The sequence below is a fragment of the Akebia trifoliata genome, chromosome 12 (assembly GCF_017979445.1).
Source record: "Akebia trifoliata isolate Shusen 1 chromosome 12, ASM1797944v1, whole genome shotgun sequence".
NCBI lineage: Eukaryota > Viridiplantae > Streptophyta > Magnoliopsida > Ranunculales > Lardizabalaceae > Akebia > Akebia trifoliata.
In genome coordinates, this window is record NC_141386.1 from 36,878,957 (window position 1) to 36,891,312 (window position 12,356).

Sequence of the window (12,356 nt, forward strand, 5' to 3'; positions counted from 1 at the left end):
ATTTGCCATGTCAATCCTTCCCCACCACATAAACTACTAAATCAAACGGCAGGCCACCATTGGCTCTGCTCACTCATGTTAACGTGTCCAACTCTGGATCTCTAATTTTGATATTTTCGTTGAATTCAGATTCGCACCTGATGCTCAGTTATTATGAACCACAAATTAGATAGGATATTTCTTTCAAAAGATTGATGCCACCTTCCCGCCAAACACGTGCCCTTTCAGATCGTCACACGCAAGATTGATATGGGAAGAATTTCTTGGATTCCCAAACGTTTAACAGATCTCTAGAAAACTTGAACATCTCTCTCTCTCTCTCTCTCAGCCATTGTTTTTCTTCCACTCATCTGTACGTTTGACCCTACGCATTAAACTGGGGTTTGAGGTTGAAAAAAATATCTTGGAGCAAACTAGCAAGTTGGCTAAAGTTGGCAGGATTTTTTCTTGTGTGTTGTGCATCTGCGACTTTTTCACCACCTAAAAATATCGGGGTCTTGTTGTGAACGTGGCAATTGGTTTGTGGTTTCAAATTAAGGGGAAATGATTTAACAGTCCCTCGTGTTAATTTTTCGTTCAATTTAATCCTTAACTTTTGCAGTTTATTAAAATAATTCATTTAATAAATTTTTCTTTTCAAAACAGTCCTTGAACCTTATTTTAGACATTTCTCACTATTGAAATATCGATATTGCCCTAATCATTCAAATTCATCATTTTCGTCCAAAAAAATTGGATTTCCAACATCTCAATCGATTTTTAAAGATTCCATTCTGATGAAAATAATTTTATAAGGAAAAAAGAAGTCATTTCAAGGATTTTTTCAATTATTTTGTTTTTTTTTTTGAAAAAAAAATCGATAAAGAATGATTCTTCTTTATTGAAATCATCTATAGAAGTCATTATGTCAAGTTTTAAGTCGATTTGTCCATCAATTTTAATTAAGAAAAGTTTTATAAAAAAAATGAAATCAGTTGGATTTTACAACATCGAGGTTAACAGTTTTTGAAAAAATTATTAACGCATTCACCAATTTTTTTTAAATTATTGTTAACCTCACCAATAATTTTAAAAATAAAAAAAATTTGTCGACCTTAATAATAATTAAAAATTAGTGACCTCAACAATAAAAATTTTGAACTCAAAAATAAAAATGATCGACCTATATGCTATAAAATCCACCCATTTTTTTTGTATTTTTTTGAGTTTTTTCAACTAAAATACATGGAAAGATCAGCTTAAAACTTAACGAAACAACTTGTGTAGATGATTTCAAACCAAAAGAGACATCCTTAATCGATTTTCATCTAAAAGAAAAGTAAAATAATTGAAAAAACTTTAGTTTTTACATACATCTTGAAAAAAAAAATCCTTGAAAATGGATTCTTCTTCCTTTTCAAATCTTTTTCATTGGAATGAAATCTCCAAAACTCGATCAGAATGCCGGAAATCCAATTTTTTTAACGAAAATGATGAGTTTGAATGGTTAGGGCAATTTCAACGCTTCAATCATGAGAAATGTATAAAGTGGGATTCAGGACTGTGTTTGAAAGATGTATTTACTTAATGCACTATTTTGACAACCCATAATAGTCAATGACTAAATTGAAAGAAAAGTTATTAAGTAATTTTCCCTTAAATTAAAGATAAAAATTTGGTGTTCCAATCTTCTCCTTTACAAAGAGAGTTACTATTGGCACCTCCAACTTTTACTTATTACAACCCAATTAAAAATAAAGAAAATGGGTTTTTCCCAAAACATGTGCAACTTATGTCAAAATTCTGATTTCTATACATTATTCATTTTTATTCCCAAAACATGTTTTTTCAGTGAATTCTTCACTTTTATAATCAACAAATTGGCTGATAAATTACTAGTGAAATTGATGATAGGACAAAATCACTAATACTTTATCAATGAATTCGTTGATAACAATAGTGAGAAATTCACAAATTCGTAGATTATAAAAGTGATTGACTCTCTCGAAAAACATGTTTTGGGAATTAAAATGATCAGTATGTCGAACTCGAAATTTCGTCAACACATGAAATTAGAGATTCACCCTAAAGAAAATAAGTACATGGTTGAAGATAAGTAAAAGTTATGGTGTCTGTAGACACGTGATTTCGTCATTACGATGACCACATCTACAATGGTTTGGAGTCGCCACCATTCATATTATAAGTGGGTGTGAATGGTCACCCGATGTGCATTTTTTGAAAAGTGACATTTTTGATGTTTTAGTGACTCTCGATGGATAGGAACTAATCAAACAATGAGATTCGAGATAAGTGGTTCGATTGGAGAAAAGGGAAGGTGTTAGGCACCATTTTCTCCCCACTAAAGAGTGGTAACCTCAACTCAACTCGGTCATTTTTTATTTAAAAAGGTGTGAAAGACAACGTGCCACGTGGGTGCATTTGTACCCTAGATAGGGGTTCATTTTTGGCTTGATCATAGGGTCATTCCATTGATGGAAATGACCCTTATAGACCTTTAGCCTTGGGGTCCATTCATTCTAAAAAATAAAATGAAGGGGATAGGGTGATAGAAGAGGGAGGAGGAAAGGGTGTAGAAGAGAGATGGGGGATTGCCTTGAACCCACTTTGTATCTTCTTTCTTCTTTTCTTCTTCTTTTTTGAGTCTTCTTGAGTCATTAGTATTTTAAGCAAATACAACTCTTTTTTTGTTGAAGGAGTAGAGAAGAGATGATGAGAGAGATGAGTGTAGTATGTGATTTTTTTTATGAGACTTGGGGAGGATTAGTGTGAGGGAATTGATGAGATTTTTCTTAGTGAGAGGGGTGATAGTTGTTAGTAGAGAGAGAGTTGGGGAGAAATTTTGTAGTGAAAGTTTTGGGGGCCATTTTTGGGAAAAGGAGGAGGGTATTTATAGATGTTGAGGAGTTATTTTAGGGATATAATGGGATAAAGTGAAGAAAAATGATAGAATGATTATGAGTTTAAGAGAGAAGTGGGTGTAATTTAGAGGAGATTGGAGGGTATTTAGGTAAGGGGGGTTAAATGGGTGAGTTTTGACCCAAATGGTTTGGATCCTACCCAACCCATTTGGGTGGAGTGTTTGGTGAGGTGAGTTTAAGATGGTGGTTGTGATTAAATGGTATTTGATTTAAGAGAATGGAGGATTTAAAGAGGTGGTTGATGATATTTTAGGAGGGTGAGGGAGATGATGCCATGTGTCAAAGTGGGTGGAAATGAAGGGTTGAGATAGGTTGATGGGAGAGGTTGAGTGTTTGACTTGAGAGGATGGTGTAGGTTTAGGTTGTAGATGTGGGTTTTGTAGGGAATGATGAGGGTAGATTAGGGGAGGTATAGGTTAGGGGTGTGGGTAGATGTGTTTGATTTGAGAAAAAAGGTGATGGGTTGATGTGTGGGTAGATGGGATTTAAAGCAAATTAATAGGGTAGGTAGTTGGGTGAGGGAGATGAGATGGGGTGATGACATTTGTCATCTTTGATTATCAAGATGGTGATTGGTTGATGTGGGTAGTGGTTGATGGGTTAGGGTTGTGGGTTGGATATGGATTTGGGCTTAGGGACTTTGGAGTGTTTTGGGCTTGGGTTATGAAATGGTTTTGAATTTTAGGAATTGGTTGGGGGTTATTTTAGAATAAATTTTGAGGGTGTAGGTTGGTTTTAGATTTTAGGTGATATGGGATTGATTTTAGGTTAGGAGTAAGGTGAGAAATTGATTTAGGAAAGTGTTGAGGGCTTGTGGGTCTTAGGTGGGTTTAGATTTTTTTGGATTCGGAGATGGAGCGGTGGAAGGTATAGGAGGTGGTAGGCATCTCAAGTCTCGTTTTTTTAGTTTTATTTATTTTTTTGAGATTTTTGAAATCATTGGTTTGATCGAGATGCCACGTGTTTGGTAAATCGGGCCTTTTAGGCCCGTTGGAGAATTTCATCGAACATTCGGGTATTCTTAGATACAAAGGCGGAGCGGTGATGGTTTAGACAAAATAGAGGATAGGTCAAACCCTTTGGTGGGTCCTTTAGATCATTGAGAGGTCTCAGGGGCCTCGGTTTAATTAAAACATCACTTTTTAGTGATTTGGGCTTTTGAAGCCCGTTGGCCAATTTTGTCGAAAAATCGATGTTTTTAGTGGAACGGGGTAGATGGGAGCATGCCAAATCTTTTTGGTGGACCTACTAACCCATTGAGAGGTGTTAGAGGCTTCAGTTTGGTCAAAATGTCACTTTTCAATGACTTGAGCCCTTAAAGCCCGTTGGCCCATTTATTTGGAAAATCGATATTTTTGGGCCCTTTCGAGTAGTAGCCCGTCCAAATTGGGGTGTCTATAGTGCCAATAGAAAGTCTACTATTATTTTGCTTGATTTTTATTTTTTGAGTTTAATATTTTATATGAGCCTAATCATAATTGTAAAAATCTATTGAAATTGTTTAGAGTGTTACAATATTTTCTAATGTTGAGATAATAATTTGAACAATTTTTCTGTAATGTTTGAATGATGTATTTTAATATTTAATTGGGGTGACAAATAATTTAAGAAATTGGGAGTGTAATGAGTAAAAGTTGGGATGCCAATAGAAGCTCTCTTTTATAAAACAAGAAACACGCTCTTATTAGTTGCGTATATAAGAATTTGAGTTAAGATGACTATAAAAAAATCAAATTGATATTAAATGAAGAGATAATCTTTCATTTAACTCGAAGGGGTTGAGCTCGTGGCAAGCTGCTTTGATAAGCTCCTCAGGAAGGTTAGGTCAAGAGTTTGAAATCCCACAAAGCAAAGAATTCCTTGGGACCACCCTCCAGGGTTCAATTAACCCTCGACTCAACTAGTTGCATGTAAGACTTTTCGAAGTGGTGGCGCGTGTGTGTGTGACCATGAGATTAGTCTTACTTGACGGGTGCGTCTACCCATGACAAGCTAAAAATAAAGAAATACTCTTGCATTTACCCAAATCAAGGAAAAATCAAAACATAACTCAAATGAGCCATGGTCATATCCATTGAAGCTTTCACTTGAGTGCTTCGTATCTACGGCCATCTTCTCCTAATCTTTTAATTCGCTAATGATTTTCTAACATGAAAATTTTCACTTAGTCTGTACTCAACTTACGCAGCAAGAGCATAAAACTTAATATTAGGTAGTTTTCCTTCTTTCACGTCACCTAATTCATGTTTAGACATGCATGGGCCTAATTTGACGGAGTCTCTCACTCATTACCTTGTCTCTCTCCTTATAAGCTCTTAGGCCTTTGCCAATTATTTTTAGTTAGACTCCTAAATTTATCATTGCTTAACATTTACTAATACGAAGCGATAACTGAAAACAAGACGAGTAAATAAATAATAAAAATTGAGATGACATTGTTATCCAATTTAGAATTTAACAAAGCTATGTATATGGTTTAAAAAAAAAAAGAAAAAAAAATCTTGAATCACCCTTGAGAAGAAAATTAATGAGAGACGATGGTCTCAAAACAATTCAACCCATCCAACTCTGGCGCAAATCTTGGCGTCCTCTTTTGCATAGGCTTTCCGAATTTGGGCGCCGCCGGTGGTGACGAATTCTTCTGCGTCATGTCGCCCTCAATTGCAGTTAAAGGCCCCTTCGCCTCTACCATCTTATTTTCTTCTTTAATTGGAGTCAGATTATTATAAACGACGGCTCTCTGCCCAAAATATTCAGCACATACAGCATCAAATGAACTGAAAATCGACATCATAATTGGAATGATTGATTCCTTTCTCTGATGATCGATGAACCTTTTTCAATTTCAAACTCTTCCAATTCACAAGTAAAACAAGTCTACAGATATAGCCAAGGAAAACAAAGGGCAGATAAGATAAGCAACAACTGCTAGAAATGGTTGATCTGATTGAGAATCGATAATTGAGAGAAACACGTACGTTGTGAGAAATTATAAGAGAGCAGTTTAGCCTTTTTTATAAGAGAGAGGGAGAGATATATATATATAATATGGGATTGGGGAGTCAATTGTGCAATGTGGAATGGAAAGAGAGTTTCTTCTACGAAAGAAAGAAATGGGGACGACCGAACCGACGCATCTGGCCAAGTCTAGAAAGATGGAGCTGTAACTTAAGCGTACACCAAAGTTGAAGGCTGAAGCGGTCCGTCCACGTGGTTTATTTGTCTGGACATTTTATGACTTCCTCATAATCCAAACTCTGCCAACCGTTAAAACAGATGGAGGAGACTTCAAAAGCAATTTAAAAAGAAAAATGCTCTTAATAGTCCCATATGATACGTATGCGTACAGGTAATCTATCCACGTTTATTTTTATATAAAAAAAATAACTTTATATTTGATATATACATGAATTCGGTCGGTCTGATGATGTGCGAGAAAGAAAATGTGCAACCACAAGCTTTTGAGGACTCCAGCACCACATCATACACAGCACGTGTCCCTTCCCTGATATGATGTCTTATTAATTTTAGGTTGGCCCAATACCAATCAACCAACCCAACCCCACCAACAAACAAACAAAAATAAATAAATAAATTATACGAATCTTCGTCTTATTTTTCAAGAATGCAAATGTGCAATGAATATGGTCACAACTCACGAGTCTATTTGCATATTTTTTCAATTGGTATTGGCTCTTACGAGATTGGCGGATCTAAAACAAAAACAAAAAAAATCCCACATAGCATTTTCAAGGGGGTCGACATCAAGATTTTTGCATCCTATGGATTAAAGTTTTTTATTTTCTTTTTTTTTGAGTGGCGGTTCCAAAGATCCAATTATACATATCAGGTTAGTGAATGCAAGTTTTAATTTAAACTTATTAGGTCATGATAACCAATTTAGCAAGTTTGCTCTTTTGTTTTGAAGGACTTTTCTTTCCCCAAACAAGATTTGGGGTTAGCCATCAAACATATAATTGAGATAAAAGAAGAAAAATTACAAATATTTATAGACTACTGTTTGTTTTATGACCATCAATCTAAATTTTCTTGGAATTTTTAGAATTTTTAAAAATATTATTCCATCTCAATTCCTTTGAATAACATAAAATTTTTACTAAACATAATATAAAGGATTGTTTCCTCTCACATCATGAATATAACTTACCATCAATTAACGTGATTGCCTTGAACTAGACCAAATAAAATCAATGTTTTCCCCCTTTTGGAGCCGATGTATCTAAGCCTATTAAAATAGGCTACATGCAGTCCCCTATTTTGGGTTTTTTTTTAGTCTAAATAGTTAGATTTTAGAGGGCTTTTCTTTTAAGACTTCGTCTTTAGATGGGATCTTGTTTGTAGTGAGATATACTAGTACCTTCTTAGTAGACATCTTGTCCTCTTTATCAACAAAATTTTTACTTATTAAAAAGGAAAAAAAAGATAAATCCCTGAAGGTTCAAGACCTCCACATCCGGAGGCATAGTTTTGGCCATCTCACCAACCCTTAGGGATTGGTTCATAGAGACCTTCATGACAACACACAAATAACATAAATGGGTAACATCCCTCATCTCTCCACTTTTTCGTATTAAATGGAAGTTTGTCTACTTAAGAGAGGAGGGAGCCATTAGTATACTTGTTTGTAAATTAGTTTTATGGGCCCTACAATACAAACAAGTTCCAACTTAAATCCAAAAAATGTGCTTTTCTTGGATATTGCTTAAAATCCAAGGGCTACAGACGTTTGGATTTTTCTTATGGTGTTGTGTATGTTTCAAGGCATGTTTTATTTTCACGAGAATATCTTTCCGTTTCATCACACAAAAAGCTATCCTCCACAAAAGCCTCTTTCTTCATTCAATCGAGAGATATTTCCAATTCATCTACAAACCAACACATCACCCAATAACCATCAACATCAAGTCGTTTCACCTTATACATCAACCACACAACTTCCTTCTCTATCCCAACACTCTTCTCCAACTCATCTTATTTCATCCCCTATCATACCAAACTCCAAAAACCCTAGTACCGACTACACACTTAATAGCCTTTCATTAACTATTCCCACACTACTCGTTGCTAACTCTTCTGGACATCCAATGGTTAGAAGATCTAAAAGTGGCATACTACCTTGTAGAGCACAACTGGGTCTCTTTCTATGGAAGCAACTTGCTACATAATCGCTGTTAAACATCAAGAATGGAGAAGAGCTATGTCAGAGGAATTCCAGACCTCAAAAGCTCAAGGTACTTGGGGCCTGTGTGGATACACCTCTCCGTGCAAGAGCAAAAGCTCAATCACTCCCCGCAAGAGCAAAAAACCTCTCCACGGAAGAGCAGGTCTTTGAAGCTTCTCCACAAAGAGCAAAAAACCTCTTCCCGCAAGAGCAAAAATCTCTCCACGCCAAAGCAAAAATCTATCCAAACGTTTGCTAGCTCCCCGCAAGAGCAGAAGTCGTCAAAAAGCTCTATCCAAACGCAGTGTTGGTCTTTTGTGCCTCCTCCATCTCAAAGAAACATTATTGGCTGCAAATGGGTTTTTCGCATCAAAAGAAATCATAATGGAAGTGTTGCTAGATATAAAGCAAGGTTAGTTGCCAAGGGATTTCACCAACAAGAGGGCAGAGACTATCATGAGACATTTAGCCCATATAATTATATGGCTGCCACCCAACACATTATAGGCCCCCTTCTGTGATTAACCTATGGTCCCACGGCCAAGTGAACTTGTACTTCTAATCATGCAAAGGGAGTGGAAGAGTGTGCAATAAACTTTAAGTGCCATTAACTGTAGAGCTGTAACAACACATGCTCAAGGTTGGAAAATACATAAATGCAGCCACACCTAGAGTTGGGTTCATGATTCAAAGCAGGGGATGTAGACCCATTAAAAAAAAAAAAAACTGATTTAAAAGAATCAGCTCTCCAGAGATTGTGAGTAGGAAGAATTTGTGAACTTCAAAAATATGATTTCAAAGAACCACCACAATATACCTTGTCTACTATTATATAATCAGGACTAACAACTAGGGGCTGTCAAAGTCTACTAGCACCTGACAGGGGAATACCAGGATATGCACCTCATCAGACGAAGCATGTGATACAACCCATGTACTTTTGATCAAACACCAGAATGTCACAACCCTGTACAACAGCACCTCCCCTTTTTCTCCCTGATATTGGGATAGACAACGTAAATCATCGTTCCATCTATAAAAAAATCCTGAATCAAACCAGCAATTAACTCCTAGATACCAAGATCCTGCCAGACAAAGTAACGATATGTTCCTTAAAGTCATGCCCCACAATGGACAGATATCCCACAACATGCCATTAATTATAGTCACTAGACAATCTTACCTAGGTGATAGTCAAAGTGAAAATGCCGCACATAGTATAGTAGTTTAATTCCAAACTCCTTGAGCAAATTTCAATGACCCTAAATGAGCGTTAAAAAATCCCTTGATGAACAGCCCAAGTAAGACAATCAGGCGGCACAAGTGCCAGAGTACAAATTTGGGGATGTAAGGAACCAGGCACTAGCCACTAGAAGAAGAGAATACATTAACAGTCAAGCTATCCTGGTATGATCATACATACTTCCACGATGGAGTGGACAGTTCCTAATTGATGGATTGCAATTAACAACACAAACTTATCTTTGAAAGAAGATCCGTTGACACAGAGATCATACCCAACACAATGAGACCACACAGATGAACTGGCGTAAAATAAAATACTCTACCACTTTTTCTTGACCTAAGTACCTAACAATAACAATACATCATCCATAATATTGCTAAGACAAGCTCAGATATTTGCACTTAAATAAGCAATTATGCTGCAGTAATTAAACTTTGAATAAGTTCTGATAAAATTAGACCAGAGCTGAATCCATCCAACAAACACACCTATTAATTTAATAGTTGGCAACCATCACAATATTAATTTACTCTACTTGATTTGAGAAACCGGACAAAACAACTTGTAACTTCTTCCACCAAAATATCTGTTGTTGTAAAGTATATCACTAACATGAAAATCATAAGAGAAAACTCTACTTAATCAGAAGTCAGAAGGAACCTATATCTACAAAAATGATCGAACCACCATAACAGGACGAGCACCTAATCGAATAAGGAGAATCCCATGTCGTCATCGCTCTCTTCCTTCGGTTCTTCCTGTAATGTTGATAATGGCAGAGAAATCAAACAAAAACACAATATTGCGAATAAATAAATAAAACTAGGGGCGGATCAGTTACCTTCTTTTCTTCGGCTGCAGGTGCAGCAGCAGAACCAGCTCCACCATGGGATGGGGAAGCAATGGGAATGGGAGCACCACCACCTCCAGCAGAGCCAACGTTCATTATTAGATCTTCGATGTTTCTTTTCTCCACAAGCTTTGCAAAGAGGTTCGGCCAGAATGGATCGATGCTCACGTTCGCAGCTTTCACCAAGGCAGCGATCTTCTCGGCCTATTGTTTGTTGGTAACCATTTTCAATTAGGAAAAAAAACCAAACATCCATCAAACTCAAAGATAAGATACAATGCAGCGAAACTGTAATGGATGATGAGATGAGAGATGGATACCGTAACGAGGATCCCGTCGTCGTGGAGAAGCAATGCAGCGTAAGTGCAAGCCATCTCTCCCATTCCCACCGACATCTCTTACCTTACAAACGACTAATCAATCTGTAAAGCTGGGGGAACCAAAAAAAAAAAACTGATTGAAATGCAGAAAAAGTCACAACGATAAACCAAAAGAAAACATATAACACATTAAAGGATTACAATTATCGAAGAGAAGAATAGCAAATCGAAGAGAAGAAGATCAAGAGAGAAACCTCCCAAAGATGAAATAGAGATGGAGATTTTAAATTGCGTTTCCTCTTCGCTGTTGAGATATAGGGTCTCTGAAAAGGCGCCAATTTATATGCCTTATAACCCCAATCGAATGTAGGGTTTCACTTGAATGGTTTTAATTTTTAAAATAGAGCTTCTATTGCCACATCAACTTTTACTAAGAGAATCCCAATATGTGTGATGATGATTCGTGGATGGATGCAGAGGTGTCAATGGGTACCCATTTAATCGAAATTAGAAACCCCGATTTCAGATCCCTTTTTATTGGAATTGACTAGAGCAGGGTTTATTGGAATCGAATATGTAATACCCGGAGCCAATTTATTTTGTCATTCTTTCTATATTATAGATGATTTAAGGTATTTTTTATTTCTTCAAATTTTCATATAAATTATTGACTGAAAGTTAAAATGAGTTAATCTTCTAAAAATTTATTACTTTTAATTATGAGAAAATTTTCTTTTTGAAAAAAAACCATTAATTTGTATCTCATGTCTAACAAATTATAACTATGTTAATAATTTTGTTGATAATATGTTAATTTTTTTAAAGAAATTCTTTTTAGAATGATTTGAAAACATTTTTTCTTATTTGATTCTTGAGAATCGGAATTGATGGATACTTGTGATTTTTGGTGGTTTCAGTTCCAGTTTCGTTTATTTTAGAATCAGACTTAAAATCAACAAGAACCAGATCCGAATTAAATATTATGATTATGGTTCTAAGTTCCTGAGGAACCATACTATAGAACCAACCCATTGACCCCCCCTAGATGGATGGTACCACATGAATTGGTGTGCTATTATTAAAATTTGATATGAAATAAAATCTCTCTTTCAATACTCGATCCTTCATCTTGTATGGTCAAGTTGACTTGATAAAGTTTTATCAACCTAGATGGATAGTACCGCATGACTTTGCCTCGTATTGCCCTCGTTCTCTTGCTTGTTAGTTACGTTTTGTGATGTGAGATAATTTTGATAGACTTACTTGTGGATTAGCACCCCAAACGCCACACGACCTCGCTTCGAAAGAACACGGCCATGACACAATGACATCAAACCTAAAGGTGGTGCTACTTCTCTAATAAATAATCCCTTCACCATATGGAATGCTTCAACTCTTTGTAGGTATCTTCTACAAGTGAATCATTTTTTAGTTCATTATGATGTTAAATTGCAACATACTTGTATTTCCAAAGGGCCACACACGGTAGCAAAATTTTAACCACAACTAAAAAAACATGGAGCTTGTGTAAGAGTTAGAGAATGCCCTTTGTAGTGGTTCAAGTTACGGTCAATTCAATACTCAATGCTAAGGTCGCCACTGATTTTTTTTTCACCATTTATCCTTCGGGTTTTGACTAAGAACTCGTTGCTTCGTGGGGTTTCGAACACTTAATAGGTCCCACTAATGAAATCTCCCCCTTTTCAAACAAAAATAATCCCCAATTTGATGACCTTAAACACTTTGAACTTATTGCATTCTTTTCAAAGTATATCCCAAAAAAAATGAGACACACAAGAAACAAAGTCTCCAATTATTCAACATTAAAACCAACAGA

The 12,356-nt window shown here is 36.0% G+C and overlaps 1 protein-coding gene across 2 annotated transcripts; it reads right to left on the bottom strand.

The window, feature by feature from the left end:
- Positions 1–9,823: 9,823 nt before the first annotated feature.
- On the bottom strand, positions 9,824–10,916 carry LOC147390038 (uncharacterized). Of its 2 annotated transcripts, XM_086417876.1 has the most exons (5): positions 10,774–10,916; positions 10,520–10,629; positions 10,191–10,403; positions 10,054–10,107; positions 9,824–9,956 (listed from the first exon to the last, which is right to left on the bottom strand). In XM_086417876.1, exons 2-4 carry the CDS (start codon positions 10,592–10,594, stop codon positions 10,054–10,056), a joined length of 342 nt encoding a protein of 113 aa, XP_086274002.1. In that variant the 5' UTR covers positions 10,595–10,629; positions 10,774–10,916; the 3' UTR covers positions 9,824–9,956. The 2 variants fall into 2 exon arrangements, with proteins under 2 accessions (XP_086274002.1, XP_086274003.1); XM_086417877.1 differs by lacking the exon at positions 10,774–10,916 and adding an exon at positions 10,721–10,744 and having other exon boundaries at positions 9,824–10,107.
- Positions 10,917–12,356: the final 1,440 nt, after the last annotated feature.